General features: G+C 41.8%; 1 protein-coding gene across 3 annotated transcripts in view; it reads left to right on the top strand.

Annotated features, from left to right (window-relative positions):
• The window catches only part of MOB1B (MOB kinase activator 1B), a 34,427-nt gene extending 15,644 nt beyond the window's left edge, over window positions 1-18,783 (top strand). For all 3 annotated transcript variants that reach the window (XM_061354675.1, XM_061354676.1, XM_061354677.1), the window contains 5 exons: window positions 5,872-6,038; window positions 10,221-10,314; window positions 15,697-15,830; window positions 17,883-18,046; window positions 18,629-18,783. In XM_061354675.1, the coding sequence (XP_061210659.1) occupies window positions 5,872-6,038; window positions 10,221-10,314; window positions 15,697-15,830; window positions 17,883-18,046; window positions 18,629-18,706 (637 nt within the window). In that variant the 3' untranslated portion in view covers window positions 18,707-18,783. The remainder of the gene's footprint in view (window positions 1-5,871; window positions 6,039-10,220; window positions 10,315-15,696; window positions 15,831-17,882; window positions 18,047-18,628) is intronic.

Below are 18,783 nucleotides of genomic sequence, written 5' to 3'. Positions count from 1 at the left end.
TTTCTGTGTATCAGGGTTTAAAAAGAGGAGCAGCAGGAGAAAGATGAGGTACAGAACTAAAACATAGGACTTCTCTGATAAATCTACTCCTTGGGCTTTGGCAATGAGTTGCTGCCTTGGTTTCCCTGTGGCTAACAGGTTCCTAATGATGCCAACTTCAAAGATAGGTTGTGAGGATTAATTAATGCTTGCAAAGGCCTTTGAAGATGAAAAAGCATGGGTTGAAAGATGAAAAAGTTTCCATGCCCCAAGTGAATGTTCTGCATACTGTCTTGAGTTCATCTTTTTGAGAATCTCTTGAGCACTTCCAAATATTTCACTTGGAGTGTGGTGGTGAAAGAAAGGTGATATCCTATAGCCTCAGCGTTATATGCCAGTTAGGAGAATATAGGTGTCAGGTGTATCCTGAAAATGATGCCACTGCAGCATTTTCTATTTATTTTTTCCCAGGGCAAATTTCTATCCAGTTTGATAAAACTATCCAGTGATGAGCCCTGTAAGAAATGATTGATGGGAATTGCAGCAGTGTTTTCTTGAGCCTACAGGTAGCCTGAAACAGGTTGGAGGAGCAGTGTTCTCTGCACCTTCCATGGAAGTTGAGTGCTTGTGGTACTATAAAATAATATCTTTAAATTTCTTGTAAAACATGTCAGTTTGGTGTGTGATGTGCAACTCCGTGTGCAGGGAAAAAAAAGGCTTTCAGATGCTCCTGTCTTCTCCAGGGTGGCGTCTCTTGTTCTCCTTCCATTTTGCCTATGGCACAGTGAGTACTAAGTACACATACTAAGTACTGCATTAATTTAAGGTGCTGTAATGAATTGTTAGTGGATTATGGGATAACTTGGTCTGGTTGTGTTCCCTCAAGAGAAATTTGAGGAAGACCTTGGAGCACTTTGGGTATTTCAGTTGTTTAGGCTATGGTGCTGCTGCAGAAGAAACAGATTGGCAGCCTGGGTGGAGGCAGGATTTGGGCTTTGATCTGCATCTGTATGGTTGATTGTGAGGCATGCTTGGTTTATTTGCTTGTCAGCTTGAGCAGTGTTAGACACAACAGTAAGAGCTTGAGGTTAGTTCTGTGGTAAGAACAAGCTGTAAAGCCTTAAGTGCTAGGCATAAGGAGCCTAAACTTTTTAGTTTTAATTCTGGCTTCCCTGGGTATGCAGCAGACTTTGCAGAAATACCTAAAAGCTCCATTAAGAGACTTGAGTACACAAATAGTTGGGGATGAGGTGTTCTAAGCCAGGCTAGCCAAGATGCTTCTCCTAGGAACATGAAGGTTTAAGTGGCTCCTTTCCTGCAGTTAACAAGAAGTGTATCAAGAATTTAAACTGGGTATTTAATGGCTTTGACTGTAAAAGATTTGCCAGGGCTGTGCTTGAAACTGAAGTGGACTGCTGAGGCAGCCCATGAAGTGAAGTGTTAGCAGGACGCCTGAAAATTTGCCTTTCTTCTGGAAACACCATCTTGTTAACCTAAGACAGAGCAGCCTGTAGAATGCACATCATTAATAACACTCCTTGTCAGCAGATGACTAGATAAAATTACAGCTTTGGAGGAAGTGTTGTGTTCTTGCTTACAAGTAAGTTGTGACGTCTGTGTGAAGCCAAGCAGTGTGTGGGCTCGGAGGTGTGGCTTCCGAGCCAGCTTCAGTGGTTGTCCTGACACAGAGAGCCAATCGCTTCAGACACGTTTCCTGATTTAGTGCTGGGTCAAACTGCATCTGGCACTGCTGTAGCTGCACTTACCTATAAAAATAGAAGGGCATAATTTGCTAGAAATGGTGGATGTGGGAGTGAAGGGAGCAAAACGTCCTTGGAATTGCAAGAATCTTTTGAGAAGCCAGTTGTTCTTGGCAGGCCAGAAACTGGTAGTGACAAATAGTGGAGGTGATGCATCATGTTCCCCATTTTATGACCTCTTTCTGCCCAAGAAAAAATAGGATCTTTAGTGTGGTATTTCTGAGGGTTTCTTTGTCCCCTTTTGCTTCTGCATTAATGTGATGTTTCAGAACTGAGGGAGGATTCAAATAACTATCTGGGAAAGAAAGGCAGCAGGTGCTGCACGCAAGCTCGGAGCATTTTAGAGTCTTGAGAGAAAAAGCACACAGATACAGCTAACTCTGTTATGGAATGTAGGTGAAATTAAGTGCCACACTTAATCAAGACATCTCTTTAAAGTTAACTTTTTCACTGAATGCACAAGGAGTTGAGCAAATAGACCTGGAACAAGAAGACTTTTAGATCTGTCACATGTAACAGATTTGCACAATAGGAAAAAAGAAAAGAAGGGCATTATTTATTTATTTTGGGGGTTTTTAAGATACCTTAAGCTCAGCACTGGGAATCCTACTGTAGGATAGCAGGAATAACATGCTGCTGTGGGAAGGGTTTCGGGAGGAAGCAGGACTACTTAGTAAAATAACCGTTTGAAAGGTTAGTTAACTGATGGTGCTGAGTTGTTAATAAATGATGTTGAGTTTTTGGTTAAATAATAGGAGAGTTTCTGAACTAGTAAGGTAGTTGAAATAATGTTTGCAGCAGCATTTACAAGTAGACTTCCCAGGAGCAAATGTGTCCTCTAAGGGTTTTGTCTTAGAGAAGCTGTATTAGGTTGTTGAGTCCCTGAGCTTTTGTTTGTATCAAGGAATGTATGGCAGTGCATGCTGTTAACCAGCTTCACATACGGTGAACTGCATAAATGCATGGAATTCTCATAAGTTATTGCCAAAATTGCAGATATTTCCATAGCACGCAACAATAAATGCAGTCTGCGTTTATCCTAATTGCTTTTCCTTTTGGATGCCTGCCTGCCTTTTGCGTGAAACCATTTCCTGCTGTCTTAGCATGGCCATGCTGGATTTGAGATGTAGTTATCAGAGGAGTAGGGGAGGCAGATATGAAATGACTTATTCAAAACGGTTGATGGGAGCAAATCATTTTGTATTCTGTTGTTACAGCTTTTGCCAGATCATAGGAAGAAACCAGTGATTCTGGAAAGGGGGTAGCAGGCATTAAGTTTTCCCTGTATCTGGGTAGAGCTTTCTTCATCAGCTTTAGGAGCTGCACATGCCCAGTAGTAGTTTGTATAATGAACTTGCAGACTTTGCATGGGGCAACTTCACCAGACCAGTTACATCAGTGAAGTTTTTCATTCTTGATCATTGTATGAAAATGGTAGTGTTGCAGAAGAGAGGCTGATGTATGTTAAGTTTTGAAACATGGTGAAAGGAGGACTTAAGTTTTAGGAACTGGGGGTTCTATGTAAGCAGCAAGGAAGGATCTCTTTCTGATAAACAAATGTCTTGAGAGCTTTGGAGTGGGGGTAAGTCTGTGTAAACCTTTGGTTTGCTTTTTATGAAAGTATTAGGAGTTGGTTTCCCCATTGTCTAGTTATCAAGGTAGGAAGTGCTGTGCTTTTGCTTAGCGTGTTCTGGTTTTCTTCTGCCTACACTGATACATGTGGAAAGGTAACAATACCAGTCTCTCTTGCTCTTCAGTTGCTGTATTACCTTGTGTCAGTCCTGTCTGTGTGATCATACACTAAGGCAGTTGCCAGATGTTTAGATTTGTATTAGATACGTGTTGGCATGGTGGCTGTGAAGTGGGTATGTTCCCAAAGATAAAAATTTGTGTCTCTTAAGTAATCGGTTGAAAGATCTGGAGGGTTTTTTTTGCTTGGTGGGGTTTCTTTTTTGGTTGCTTTCTCTTCACAGCTGGTTTGAACCTGGCCTGGCAGCAAATGCAGGTGTCTGGAGGGGTGGGAAGTAAAGGGAACTCCCTGAGCCATAGAAGCTTCATACTCCCACTGGGAGGCAATTATTTTATTTAAGATTTGGATCTGGTATCTTCGCGTAGGGTGACATGCAAATGACTGGGTGCAAGTTAGCAAGGTCCTGTAACAGAATATATATGGGAGCCGTATGTTTCCTCTTCTGACTTTGAGCTCAGCTGTATTTAGTATCTGACTGCATTAGTATTGTTCTGGGGTCTGTGTGAATGTATGTGGCCTGTTGTACTGTATCATTCAGTGATCCCTATTAGTCCAGCCAAGTGCTTCCTTATCAGGTTAGAAAACAGGAGGAAACTCTGGAGGCTGGAAGTGGGAGGATGCTGCTGCAGTCAGGGTAGCACCAGGACAGTGTAAATCTTCAACCAAACGGATTTGTAGGATCTCTTCAATTCCCAAAGATGCAGCTGTAAAGATGCTTTCACCTGGCAAAAAGGTGGTGTTACCTGGCCAAACCTCATTATTCTATCTCCAGTTTCAGTACATTTTCTTCCTCATTGCTCTTGTTAAGGTCTAAACTGAACTTGGTGAGCTGTTGGGCAGTTTTGTCAATATGCTTGGCAAATGAGATGTTCACAATCACCTGTCGTGTATTTTGGAAAGAACAATTTTTGTTGCTTTCTTTGTTACGCATTGTGTCTCTGCTAGAGCTGTTCGTGTCCAGGATTCTAGAAACAAGAGATCATCATTAATTTTCTGTTGATGGCTGTACTGTGGCGTGGTGGGGGGAATGACATGCAGAATTAAGTTTCTTGGAAGTGCTTCTGTGTGACAGCATAGCCACACTAGCATTGCCCAGTGAGAAGGTACAACTGTCGTGTGTTCAGCGTGTGGTTTAAGTATTTAGTGAGCTGGACAGAGAACACTAATAAAAATTTCTGTTTGGTCCTGTAGAGAGATGGTGAAAAATCATCCAAGTCTTTTATATAAAGAAATGAGAACTGGATAATACTTGCCATGAAAATTCTGCGGTCTGGGTTTCATAGCTTTCCACTTTCTTCCACTGGAATTCGGAGCTCAGTTTTCCTTTTCTGACTGAGATCTTCTCAGTTCATACACTAAACCACTCAAAAATACTGGCTGATTTGACCCTTTTTTCTGTCATGTTAAGGGATAATGTACATCCAGGCTCACTGCCACCATTTAAAATTCAAACGTCTAAATTTTTTTCTAAGTCAGTCCATGTTTTCCAAACAAAATTACAGGCAAGAAAATTATTTACATGAAAGTTTTGAAAGTTGACATCCTTAGTTCTTTACTAACTGGGGGACTGAAAGGTCTGTGTGCTATGACACCAGGGGAAAATGGCAGGGATAGTTCAGGGGAAATGTGGAAATGTATTAGCAACAGCTAAAGTGTTAATGTATTTTTGAGCAACTGTGTTTTCAAAGCCAAGTTCGTAAACAATACCAGATAGTGGAAAAGTTACTTTACGTTGGTAGGTACGATAATATTCTGGATCAGCTAGGCCTGCAGAAAGTATGCTTTCCTAAATACTAGCAGCTTGGTTTTGAGAGGTTAATAGTAATTACTTACACCTCATTTGGAAAGTCAGAGCTCTGAACAGGCCCCTACCTCCTTACTACACTTCAGTAGGTGTGATGACATTTCATGTCTGATGAAGGTGGATGTTAGAACATGGGATTTTCTGTTAAATAGTATGTTTCATTTACCCGGGTAAGCTTCCTCAGTGTTCAGAGTAAAGAAGGTTTCTGTTTGGCTTGGGTGCTATCCTTGATAAGCAGCTGTCTGAATTCTGGGGAAGGAAATATTTCTGGTCTCACCTTCCCTGTGATCCAGTTTGCCCAGAGAGGGAAGGGAGCCTGAGCATTCCCACTTGTCTGACTGGCTTAACAGCAGAGTGAGCAGGTGAGAGGCCAGGGCAGTGGAGAATCATTTAACTGTTTAAAACAAGTCAAAGCACCTGTACTTTTGCATCCCAGTCTGTGTCAAATATCCTATTTCCACAAGAAAATACGGGATTGGGAAAGTGTTTAATGTTAATCCTGTGCTTATGCGTGCCTTGTTTTCTTCATTTCTTTTTTCTTTCCATGAGTTCTCTAAGTATCTCCTCTTCTAACACAGTGGTAGTCGCTCTTCCAAAACCTTCAAACCAAAGAAGAATATTCCAGAGGGCTCTCACCAGTACGAGCTGCTAAAGCATGCGGAAGCTACTTTGGGAAGTGGAAATCTCCGGATGGCTGTTATGCTTCCAGAAGGTGAAGACTTAAATGAATGGGTTGCAGTGAACAGTAAGTGGGCTTATTTTGTTTTTTTTCTTAATGGGGGGTGTTGAATATGGGTAGACACTTGTGGGAGGACAACTCTGTACTCCTTTCTAGTAGTGTGTCTTCTATCCTGTGTAAGTGAGGACAACTCTGTACTCCTTTCTAGTAGTGTGTCTTCTATCCTGTGTGCACCACTTGCTGTAATTGGGAGAGGTGAATGTAATACTATGTAGAGCTGACAGATGCAGTGTGTCTCCCAGAGACAAAACTCTCTTAAATCTCCTTGTGTAAAAAATACGCTCCTGTTAACAAAATAATTCTTCCTCTTAGTGCTTAAACTCTGAGCACTTGATCACAAACAAGTGCTGAAGTAGAAGTTTCACTGCTGTTTTTAGAAAGTAGCCTGTCAGTGCCATCTTAATATGTATAATCTAGCTCTTATCCAGCTGGGATTCTTTCCCAACAGTATAGTCAACCCTCTCTGAGCTAAGCATAAACCCTTAATTTAGTTAAGCACAAAGACCTTAAATGATGCTAAAGACTACGGTCATGTGTATGGCCTGACTTTTCTTTTGCTTATAACAAACCCAGAGATCCATCTTTACAATGTTCCTAATATTAGTTCCTTCCTTGTTTTTCTACAAGTTGTGAGCCTTTGCTCTGGTAAGTGTCTGATGTCATTATTTTTGCTTCCTCTAAAGCTGTTTGTCCTAACCCTGTGCTTTATGCTAGGTCAGGCTAAACAATGAGGCCCAAATTAGTGTTTTCTAATTGCCTGACCATGTTTCCTTCTTCCTCTCCCTGCTGCGTGAATTTGCTGCCTGCCTTCCACTCTTAAAGAGTGGATTAACCCAAGTTCTGTCATGCTCCGTAGCCTATATGGAGTTCTGGCTGCTAGACTCTGTTCCCTCTCTGTTGGTTTCGTGATCTTTCAGGTCTTTGGCTTGGCCTGTTTCTGTGATTGCACGTTATTGATTGTGCATTGCAATGCAGTGTAAATTATGCTCGAGAGAAATGTCTTCTAATTGTGGTTCTGTTTCCTCTTGCTCTTTGACATGTTCAGTAAGTGAAACTGTCCTACTGGTTTCATCCTTCAGGTCTGAATGAGCCACACAGTGCTCTGGTATATGACCTGCCACTGCTTCCAGGGAATGATGAAATTGCTGACACCATTCTTTACAAAAGTCTATTCATACTGTATTGCAAAACTGTCTAGAAAAAAACAACACCATCCCATTTTTCTGAGTAAGCATTACTAAAGAGGCTTCTGATATTGCTGGCATTCTTCCCGTTTGGTGCTTTCTTCACTCCCTGCCTGTCTCTTCTTCTGTGTCTGTGGCAGTGGCATTTTTCCCTTCCCAAATGACTTAACTGCTAAATGAACAGGATGACAAAAAGAGTGGGAGCTGCCTTTGGGTTAATGGCTGCATTCTGTAATGAAATGGTCCTTGGTCTTGCCTTCTTGCAGTAGAGTTCTAATGTTGTTGGCGTGGTTTTTTGCTTGTTCGTTCTTTGTTTTTGGTTTTTGTTTTTTTTTTGTTTACAAGTGGCTAACTGATTACATTCTCCCTTCATTTACAGCATCCCTCTACCACACCTAGTACCAGCTAATGGTAGCAGTGAGCCCCTTCTGTTGACTGAGATACCTAATAAGGAAATTAAATGTGGGACTTAATGTCGTTGGGTTTCACCTTTACAATAGTGAAAGCACAGGAAAGCGTGGCTCTGCTCTCGGGCTTCTTGCTCAGCTCTTAGCCTTACTCATGTTTTCTGGCAGTGTACATGTAGATTTTTGAAATAAGTTTAAAAAATATAAAGGTAAAAAGTCTATAATCAGTTTGGTTTGAATTTAATTTGAAATCTCCTTTATTTGAAAATACCAAAAATTAATTCAGTAAGTACATCCTGCCCATATCTTTATAATAGAACACCAGGCAGTGTGAACTTTTTCCAATAGAAAAGCACTTGGAAAAAATAGTCTAAGCCCTCAAAACTTCAGAGCAGTGGGTAAAAAGAGGAAAATAGGCAGAGACACTCTACAGCTTTACACATGCTGGAAAGGAGGTTCTTGGTTTTTCTTGGTTGTTGCAAACTGCTGGCTGTTGGTGGTGAATGGGTGGTGTATCTCCTGGTCTTTTGAGATGGAGTGTGGGATTTGCAACAGTCGTCTTGTGGACGTCTGCGTGGGTTTTGCGAACAAGCTTGCCTGAAGCAAACATTGGTCTGTGGTTTCCAATGGGAGCAGGGAATAGAAAATTAATTAACAGTTCTTGAGTACACTTAAGGAACAAGGGCTGTCTATAACCACTTTTTCCTGTTTTTGGTAGTGGTAACTGCCTCCTCCCTCTGCCCAAACAAGCTATAGGAGTCCTCCTGGGCCTCTGTAACTGCTGTCTACCTTTCCCAATGTGTTTTGCTGTTTTCCGCTTAAGCTGTGTGGGGTGGGGGAGAAAAACCACCCAGATTTTGTTGCTAGAGATGAGCTGTTCTAGGATCATGCTGTACCAGTTTGTATTTGCTTCCCTTTTTTAATACCTGGGAAGCTGCAGGACACAGTTGTAGCTCGTATTTTGCATCTGCTGGACAGTAGCTGTAACTTCTCCCATTATGTTCATGTAATCTTTGAAGTTTAAGGAGCTGCAGTATTTAACACTTCCTTTCCTTCAGCCGTTAGTTCCTTTCACACTACCTGGTATCTGCTAGTGCTTACATTTGGGATGCCAGTTTCCATCTCACTACAGCAAACCTGTATGTCTCTGTAACAGGGTCATACAAGGAATGCAAATTTGGGTAGGCAGGCACAATACCTTTAGTAGCAGCAGCGATGTAGCCTGGACTCGCACTGGGGCATTAAATCTTTATCTATGTTATATATGATTCCTTTCAGGGAAAAGCTGTGTCAGTTGAATTTGCAAAGCAGTGTGGTTAGGTAGGAGTGGAACTCCACCACACCTGATTTGGGTTTTTATATGATTGCTGAGTGTCATCCATGCATCAGAAAGGAGGCATAAGGACACCAAAACTAGTCCCACAAGTCTTGGGTTCCTGTAGGCTTGTATTGCATGGGTTCATTCTGAAGCAGAATTTACAGTTTCTATTGTCTGAAAGACATTTTGGAAAAACAAACTTGTGTATTGATGCTATGGTAACATGCTGTGCTCCCCAACAGATGCAAGGGCAGTGGACATTAATTGAGGGGAGATAAAGTGCATTTTATAAATGATTACAATGTCCGCAGTTCTGAAAAGCAGGACCTGCTGAACTGTTTTCAGGTTACTGAAGAAGAGCCTTGTTTTCAAAGAGTACGAAGTAATCAAGCACCTCTTTAAAGTAGTAAGAACTATTGGAATATTTAGATACAATAAGTTTTAGTCTTTTTGGAATTCAACTGTAGACCATTTAAAAAGAAAGTTTTGGCTAAAAGAACTGCTTTCTCAAACATGTAACAAAACTGAAGCAGTAACCCACCCACCCCCCGAAGACATCCCATACATGTAGTGTTTGACAATACCATAACTGAGAGAGGGTGGATTTAGATTAGACATGAGGAAGAAGTTCTTCCCTGTGAGCATGGTGAGGCCCTGGCACAGGTTGCCCAGAGAAGCTGTGGCTGCCCCATCCCTGGCAGTGTTCAAGGCCAGCTCGGACAGCGCTTGGAGCAACCTGTTCTCATGGAAGGTGTCACTGCCTGTGGTAAGGGTTTGGAACTGGGTGAGCTTTAAGGTCCCTTCCACCCCAAACCAGTCTGTGATTCTATGAAATATTCTTTGAAAGGACAGTCTCTTGAAATGCAAAGCCTGAGGGAAGTCAGTTTCACCTAATGAGTAACAGCTCTCTTTTGCTGGAAACTTTACACTGAAAGTCTCAGTTTTATTCCAGACTAGCTAGTAGAATTTGGGATTCTAATAAACAGCACCAAACTTTCAGAAAAGGAAATAACTCTGCTTTCTCTTTCCCTTTTCTTCTTTTAAAGGAAGATTTTGCAGCAGTGAACAATTAAATAGTCATTGCTGGAGGTTGGTGTAGGACATTGGTGATTGCATTCTGCATCTCCTTTATGATACTTCTTAAAAAGTGATAACAGTGAAGTTTTTTCATAGAAAACATTCCAGGACCCTCTGAGCAATGTGTGCTGTTAAGGCTGCAGAAAGCTGGTGTTGCTGTTGTAGTGCAGATTGTTAACTGATGGTTTAAATGCTTTTACAGCTGTCGACTTCTTCAACCAGATCAATATGCTGTATGGAACCATTACAGACTTCTGCACGGAGGAGAGCTGCCCCGTGATGTCTGCTGGCCCAAAGTAAGGTCTTTTTTCATGTGTTGTTGAGAAAATGAAAATTTTTAGATGATTTTTGCATTTGAGAACTCTATACTACCTCAGCCAAGTGCCACAGATAAAGTAACTTCTGTGGGTGGAAAGGGTGTCCTCTTGGAGTACTGTATACAGTTCTGGTGTCCCCAACGTAAGAAGGACATGGAACTGTTGGAGCAAGTCCAGAGGAGGGCCATGAGGATAAAGGGGCTGGAGCACCTCCTGTATGAAGACAGGCTGAGAAAGTTCGCCTGGAGAAGAGAAGGCTGTGTGGAGACCTCAGAGCAGCCTTCCACTACCTGAAGGGGGCCTACAAAGATGCTGGGGACAGACTCTTCATTAGGGACTGTAGTGACAGGACAAGGGGTAATGGGTTAAAACTTAAACAGGAATTCAAGTTACATGTAGGAAGGAAGTTCTTTATTGTGAGGGTGGTGAGGGAATGGAACAGATTGCCCCATCCCTGGGGGCAGGGCTGGACATGGCTTTGAGCAACCTGGTCTAGTGGAAGGTGTCCTTGCCCATGGCAGGGGTTGGAACTTGATGATCTTAAGGTCCTTTCCAACCCAAACCGGTCTGTGATTCTGTGGTTCCTGTTACCCATGAAGGGATGAGAAACTGGAGCCTTTAAGGGAATGGGGAATGAAAAGGTGGTTTTTTTTAGGGTAAGGGTTTTTTGTTTGTATTTCTTAGTCCTTGAAAGTAAACTGATTATCAAACTATTTTTTTCTTTTATTTTTTACTGAAATGTTAATTAGGGCTTTTAAATTTAAGATCTGAAGTTTTTATTGGCAAACATTCACTTGGGGAATTACCAAAATATTTCCTTTAGGTGTTTGAGTAGGTATTGTAGAAATAAATTGGCTACAGATTTTAGTAGTCTGGATAAGAATCCCCTACCCTGTTCCTCAGTGAGGTTTCACTTCTTTGATTCTTGCTTATGCTTTTGTACAGACGTCCAGCATGTCTCTTTTTTTCTTGGTCTCCAGCTGCTTCAGTATCTTCCAGAAGAAAATACCTGCATTTCTCAGCGAGTGGCAAGGGAGGGCGCTGCTTCCTTTTAAATAAACAAAAGTGAAAGTCCTCTCCTCCACTTCCTCCTCCTGTTACTGTGTGAAGCCAGGAATTTCTGGTGGAGAGATGAGGATGGACCAAGGCTGCTGCTGGGAAGGGAAGATGGAGAGGGCAGGAGCTCTTCTAGTTGGAAATAGCTTGAAGGACCAGGAAAGGCTTTGGCATTACAGTCCTGAACTAAAAACGGATGGTGCCAAATGGCAAACCAGTGTGGGCAGGCAGACCTGCTGCTGCAGCTTGGGAAGGGGTGAAGTACGAAAGGGAGAGCAAGTTCACCAGTATGCAAAAGAACTTGTGCAGTACCATAGCCTATTGTCTGCTTTGTGCTTTGGCATGCAGAGTGGACTCTTCAATTGTTAGATAAGAGCATGAAAATATTTCTTTGCTTTATTGTTAATCTGCTGAAAAGCAGTTATTTGGGGGTGGAGGTTAATTATTAAAGGTTTAGCTGTCTGGTTGCCAGGCTGAAGAATTTCTCTCCAAAGAGGCTGATAACCGTTGCCAGAAATATATGACCTACGCAAAATAGTTATGAAGCAGGGTAGAAAAGAGATGCTTGATGCTAGAAGATGCATTCTGACAAGATTTTTATTAGGTGATCTTGTTCTTCAGTTGGAGTGAGTGTGGCTTGCTTTTGCTTAAAACGTTGTTCTCAGGGAGGTACTGCTGGAGAACCTGTCAGCATGAAAACGCTGAGATTTATGGGTTTTTTCTTCTGGTTCTTACACCTGTGTCCTGTTCTCTTCTGGCTCAATCTATGTTCATAGAAAAGGCATTGAGCCTTGGGTACTCATTAGTGCTTCTAGGCTGAAGGTTGCTGTCTGCTCACATCCATGACTCCATTTTCACCTGTTTCAGAGAACGTGTATGAGTTAGCTGAAACAAAATGGGGTTGTTTGAATCAGGTTAGGTGGCCACAGCATGAGTAGCTGGGGAGAACAAAACCAGCAAGCATTCTATGGCTTTAAAGTCTGATTTTTGTGTTCCATTGGAGAAATATTTATGGCTGATGTCTTGAGAAAGGGTTGTAAGGTGCTGGTGCAGTCAGAGGTAACTGTTCAAAGTTGTGGCTCAATCCCAGTTTTCAAGGTACGACTGACAAACTCATAGCAATCTGTGGAGAAGTTAAACCAAATGTCTGAAGTGAGAGGGTAACAGAGTGGAAGTGTAATGTTCCTGTATCCATTGCCGGGTGCTGGTGTTTTGTCTTCAAAACCCATTTAAGAGGGACTTCACTGTTGTAAGGAGTGCTGACTTAGGTTTTATCAGGGGGCAGGACATTGAGTTAGTTCAGGATTGACATAACGATAAGAACAGCTCTCCCTCTTCTGCTGTACAGCTCCTTGTCTACCAGTTTGAATAAAGTAATGGTTTAATTTGTCCCAAAACATGATTATTCAGGGTAATGGTTCATTCTTTTCACTTCAGTAAAGAACAACCATTTCTTACCCAATCAAACTAGTTGGTTTTTGGAATCTTTTTGGTTTGTGCTGTTGTTATGTCAGTTGCAGGATGAGCATCGTTGTAGCAGGCATGATGTTAAGTTAAGAACATGCATAGAAGTATTTTGTTTATTAACCAGCATTGGGTGATAGAGATTTTCTTTATTTTCCGCCCTAGTTACAAGTGTTCAGTGAGAGCCCAAAGGAGGGATGTGACTACTGCATTTTGCAAAGCTGGATGTCAAAACTGGGGCTGTGTGATGGAGGTGCTGGTCCTGTGCTGGTTTATACATAGGGATATTTTCTAGTTTGACAAGCACAGTTGGGTTTTCTGTTTATAGGTGGCAAATAACTTGTTTGTTAGCATGGGAGGATTCCACCAGAGTCATTGGGAATTCTTAGCTTTTCCCCTGCACTTGCTGGAATGAACTGTGTATTTTTTTCTCTATCCTTGACACAGTGATTTGATTGTCCTTAAGAACCTCTTACTGAGCTGTTAGAGGTTTCTAAAAATGGAGGGGAGCTGCCTATCATGATAAAGTTCATTAGTTTCTATCACCAGAACTGTAGGCGTCTGATCACAAGCATGAGCTAGAAATGTGATTTTTACCCTTCATTTCCTGTAGCAGTTCAGATGATTCTAACCTGGGGGAAATATTTCTCTTTGTGTGGGGGGTGGTTTTTTTTCTTTTTTTTTTTTACTTTAGAGCTTCTTAAAGGGTCCTTCCCTGGCATTTCTTCCTCTAAAATATACAGTTAAGCCATAGTACTGGGGAGTGGGGAGAGAAGGAGGCTTCTGAGGGATATGTGTTATTTGGGTGGGGTTTTTAGTGTCCAATTTCATTTGTTGCCTTTGTCTCCAGGCTGAAACTGGCACCTCAGCTGAGTGTTGATACCTGTCCTATGTTAATACCACTTAAACCTCAGTGTTAGGTAGTGCTGGGTATTGAGAAATACTGATTTTTCAGAAATCCAGACATGCCGTGGTCTGCTTAGTGCCTGTGGAAATTCTGCATGTGTTTGAGATGCAACGTGAAAATATTTCCAGAGCCTCTGATTTGTTGCTGTTAGAAAAATGGGAACTTTTTATACCATTGTGAGTAGTGCGCTTGTGATCACTTGTAAAATCATTTATTGTGACAGTGTTCTCCCAGGTACTGTTCTGACAAAACTGAATTTATTAAACAAAACCAAGAGGCAGATTTATCAGATAGGGTGAGGCTTTGCATAAAATGAGGTGTGTGATCTTTGAAATAGAACACATTCTGCACTGTCCACACAGTACTAACTGGAAATAGCAAGGGGAAGGTGGTTGCAGCCCAGACATTGTGGTGTACTACTGCTGTCCTAAGAAATAACAATCAAATAGAGCATGAGATGTGAACATTACTAGCTCTGTGGATGGAAAAGGGTAAAGAGAGCACGTTCGACTGTTCCAGAGTCATGTCTGGTTTGTAAAGGGGTGATTATCAGCTTATCTACAGATGGAAGAATTAATCTACAAGTCAGTTACTGGCCTGCAATCATCAAGTGGGCCAGTGGTGTAGCTTGAAACTGAGATTCCAGTTATTGAGATTCTTCTGAAGCTTGGTTCGCTGCATGGTTCAGAAGAATCTGCAAAAGATCTTCAGATACGAACCTTTCCTAAGGAGGGCTGGTTAGACTAGAAGCTTTTTTCTAACTGTTACCTGAAAGGCATTTTATACCAGCTTCCAGTTGTGCAAGAGTATTCCTAGATATTAACCTACCTCTGAATCTCTTCCCTGTCTCTAACACAAACATAGTTTGAGATCTCTGCAAGAACTGGTGTAGCTTGGCCTTTAGTTATGAAAAAATCTGTAAGAATATTTTGAAATATAAAGAAATTAGGTAAATTTTAGGAGTGTATCGTGTTTGGCTGGTTGGGCATTGCCACTCACTTTGCAATTCCTCTCTGCCAGTGGAGGTTAGAGAAGCTCAGTGCTAGGGAGTGGGTGAAGTTTCGCACTAGAAATCAGTTAGGTGCCTTGACCAATTTGAGCCCTGGAGCATGAGAATCTCATGATGTGGATGAGAGTGGATGTTTTACTTCAACAGGCTGTAATGTTTTTTTCTTAGAGTCATAGAATCAAGTAGGTTGGAAAAGACCTTGAAGATCATCAGATCCAACCATTCCCTCAGGACTGCCAAGACCACCACTAAACCATGTCACTGAGGGCCTCATCTACACAGTTGTTGAACACTTGCCTGGACGGTGATTCCACCACTTGCCTGGGCAGTCTGTTCCGATACCTGATTATCCTCTCTGTGAAGAAATGTTTCCTACTATTCAGTCTAAACCTGCCCTGGTGCAGCTTGAGGCTGTTACCTATCTTGCTACCTGGGAGATTGACCCCCAAACTACAACCTCCTTTGAGGCAGTTGTAGAGAGATAAGGTCCACCCTGAGCATCCTCTTCTCTAGACAGTCGGAGGAGGGGAAGCTTTAAAAAAGACTAAGTAGCTATTGGCCATTCAGGACTTGGTAACCTACTCATACAGCACCCTTTGGCATACAGGAATGCAGGTTTGACCTCGGGCTGTCATGTGCATATTGGCAGGAGATTTGCACCCAAGGGTGAATGAATTGTGCTGTAAAGGACAAAGTTTTCAAAGGCCTTCCCAGACTGGGAAGAGGATCTGGCTAAGTCAGGATTACAGTGGGGAGGTGGGGCACAGAGCAGCTGCAGATGACTCAGAAGCACCTAGACCTCAGTTTCAAGGAAGGGCTGTGGGAGGGCAGGGGGTAATGAGGAGCAGGGAGAGCAGCCTTCTAGGCTTCATGTGCATGATTCACATGTGTTAAGAAATACCTTGTTGTTGTTGACCCAACCCAGATATGAGTACCACTGGGCAGATGGGACCAACATAAAGAAACCAATTAAGTGCTCTGCACCAAAGTACATTGATTACCTGATGACTTGGGTCCAGGATCAGCTGGATGATGAAACGCTATTTCCTTCTAAAATAGGTAAGGTAAATAAGTAAAATTGAACAATGTGTTTGGATTACAGTTGTACAGGATTATTCAACTCTTAGAATATTGAAAGATCTCCTAAATGACTGACAAGTAGAGCAAGTTTAAAAATTTACATTACATATATAAAGCACTTTTATCACTAAAGATAAAATTGATGTAGTAGTACATGAACTCTGAACCATGTGTTAATACTTACATACATAATATGTTATTAAATATCTATAACAGTTCTCAATGTGGGGAGTACTATTTCCATTTAATAATGTTGTTAATCAAATCTGTTGATTTTACATTCTGAATGATAGGTTTTTACCTTAGAAATAACTACATAAGCAGTAATTGGTACAAACTGGCAGCTTTCTGATGCAGGGAAGGTGTTTGGTCCTCAGGAAGAACTTCTCCTAGGCTTTACCTCCAAAGAAGCTGAATAGCTTCTTTGATCTTAAGTTAACGATTTATTTTCTTTTCAAGTAAAAATGAAAGATGTACATTTTTAAGAGGTTTCTTTCAGAAAAGCAGGAGGAAAATAATGGTCTGCCACCAGTTTGGAAATGATAACAAGAATGAAATCCTGCTTCTAGAGGTGTGAAGGACTGTTCTAAAGCTCCTAACTGGGAGGTTTCCAGTGCACCATTACTCTTAGGCTTATGATCATTGTGGAAAAAGGAGCAGAGATCTCTTAACTGCTTTTATTTTGTGGACAGTTTCTGAAGCATTTGACACATTGTCAGTAAGCCTCTTCAGAAAAATGGGGTCACCTGTCATGATCAAGGGGCAATTTTTTACTTGTAGTTAAGCAGATAAGCACAGAAGGCTTTAAGAAGATGTCTTTCTGCATGGTCACAATTCAGAAAGAGACTTAAAGGCCAACAGTGGGTAACCAACTAAATGTGAACTTCCCATGTGATGCAGCAGCTGGTGAAGGAAGTGTAATGTTCATGTAAGCAGGGTAAGCTTAAGCAGGAGTATGAAAATTTTACTGCTAGGGTTTTAAAGTGTTGGTGGGATAATGATTGGCATAGAGCACCAGCTTAGGCCTCTGGCCTTCAGACAGGACTTCAGCAGTTGGAAAGACTGCAGAAGAACTGAGCTGACTGGGGAAACTGCTCCCTGATGAGAAGCTAGAGAGGTTTAATCTTTTTAGATGGTTGCTACATATCTTTTTTAGCCTGTGGATGTGTCAGCTAAAGAGATTATTGCTCCCAGGAACTGACTGCTGTTTCCTAACCAATTTTAATAAAACTTGTTCACTGACAAAGATCTGCTGTTGGGTCCTTTTCATAGAGATGACTGAAAAAAGCATGTTTCAGAGTACTTAGGCAGTTACGAAAGCATTCAGTAGCCTCTGGCTAAGGGATGGTGGTGAGCAGGGTGGAAACAGGACTCTTGCTGGGCACAAGACTGATGGAAGAGAACCTATTTCTGATTCCAGTTCAGCTAAGAGAAGCGTTAAAACTCAGGGGCTGATACCAAAGCTAATTTCAGTTACCAACTCGAAGGTATCTGGTGTCCCTTGGAGTGTGTACCCTGTGGTATCTTGGACACATGCACAGGGCCACTGATGAGGCTGAGAGCCTGCAGGAGGCTTCCCTTTTTCAGCACTGGCACTCAGAGGCCAGGTAGGTGCTTGGAGGGCACCTACAAGCACATTAGATACCTTTGTTTGGGTGTCTGAATCCTGCCACAATGGGAGGAAGATTCTCTCTCAGAGGAGGCTCTTCAGGGAACTCAGATGAGGCATAACAAGGTTTAGTAGCTGGAAGCTGAAGTGGGGAGGCTTCAGTGTAGAAACATAGTAAGATTTGTTTTGGTGAAACTTCAGGAGCTACTGGTCTGCTGAAGGGAGGGAAACCTCCCGTGGTCTTTCAATGAGCTTGTGGCTGTGCTTCAGCCCAAGTACATGGTATAATTTACAGATTAATTGCTGAGTGAAACAGAACAGCCCTTCTTGTGCAAGACGTACGGTTGGGTTATAGTGGCTTTCAAAAGACATGACCATGGTATGGGAGTTGAAAAATAAGCCATCTGTTTCCTTACTTCTAGGTGTGCCATTCCCAAAGAATTTCATGTCAGTGGCAAAGACAATTTTAAAGCGGCTCTTCAGAGTTTATGCTCACATTTATCACCAGCACTTTGATCCAGTGATCCAGCTACAAGAAGAGGCACACCTCAACACTTCTTTCAAGCACTTTATATTTTTTGTTCAGGTATGTGTGGCAGGAGCTTTGTGGTTACAGGTATATTGTGGAAAAAGTGATGTTCCAAAGTAATGCCCCTTCAGTTTTGTAACAGCTGGTATGTTCATAGGAGAATCGATACCTCTAGGACACTAAGCTAGTGTCTTATCCCATGTTTATGTGTATTTACTGATAGAAGCTTTCAAGGAATGTAAAAGTTTTCAGTTTCCTATAAAACTGAATACTGAAAAGTGTTCCTTATCAAATGATACAGTAGAACAGGAATTCTTAACAAAAGAAAGACGGAGGATGGCATCAGAAGCGAGATTGAAATGCTACAAAGCTTCAAAGCTACATTTTTCTCTCCCTTTTTTCCCCTCTCCCTTTAAAAGAAAAAGAGCATCTTCTTAAATTTCCTTCCTTTAAGTGGGGAAAAAAAAAAGCTTCAGGCAGCTGAGCACTGCTATTCAGGTAATGGCAGACAGGCAGAAAATACTGCAGTGGCGAAGCCTGGGCTCTAAAAGCCTCCTACCAAATAACTTCTGTCTGAATAAGACTTCTCACCAGAGGTGTACATATAAAACCCTGTCTTTCTCCTCATCCTTGTTGCAGGAATTCAACCTTATTGATAGAAGAGAACTTGCACCTCTTCAAGAACTGATTGAAAAACTCACCTCTAAGGACAGATAAAAAGAAAAGGATTTCTTGAAGTCACTTGTTTCTTTAAGCAAGCGTGTGGTATTTGGTTTTTGTTCATTTGTTGTTTT

Source organism: Neopsephotus bourkii, unplaced genomic scaffold, assembly GCF_033783945.1.
Source record: "Neopsephotus bourkii isolate Nb327-2 ecotype Australia unplaced genomic scaffold, CSIRO-AGI_Nbou_v1 NB_741, whole genome shotgun sequence".
Taxonomy (NCBI): Eukaryota; Metazoa; Chordata; class Aves; order Psittaciformes; family Psittacidae; genus Neopsephotus; species Neopsephotus bourkii.
Note: the sequence above shows the minus strand (reverse complement) of the source record. Positions and strands in the feature narration are given on the sequence as shown.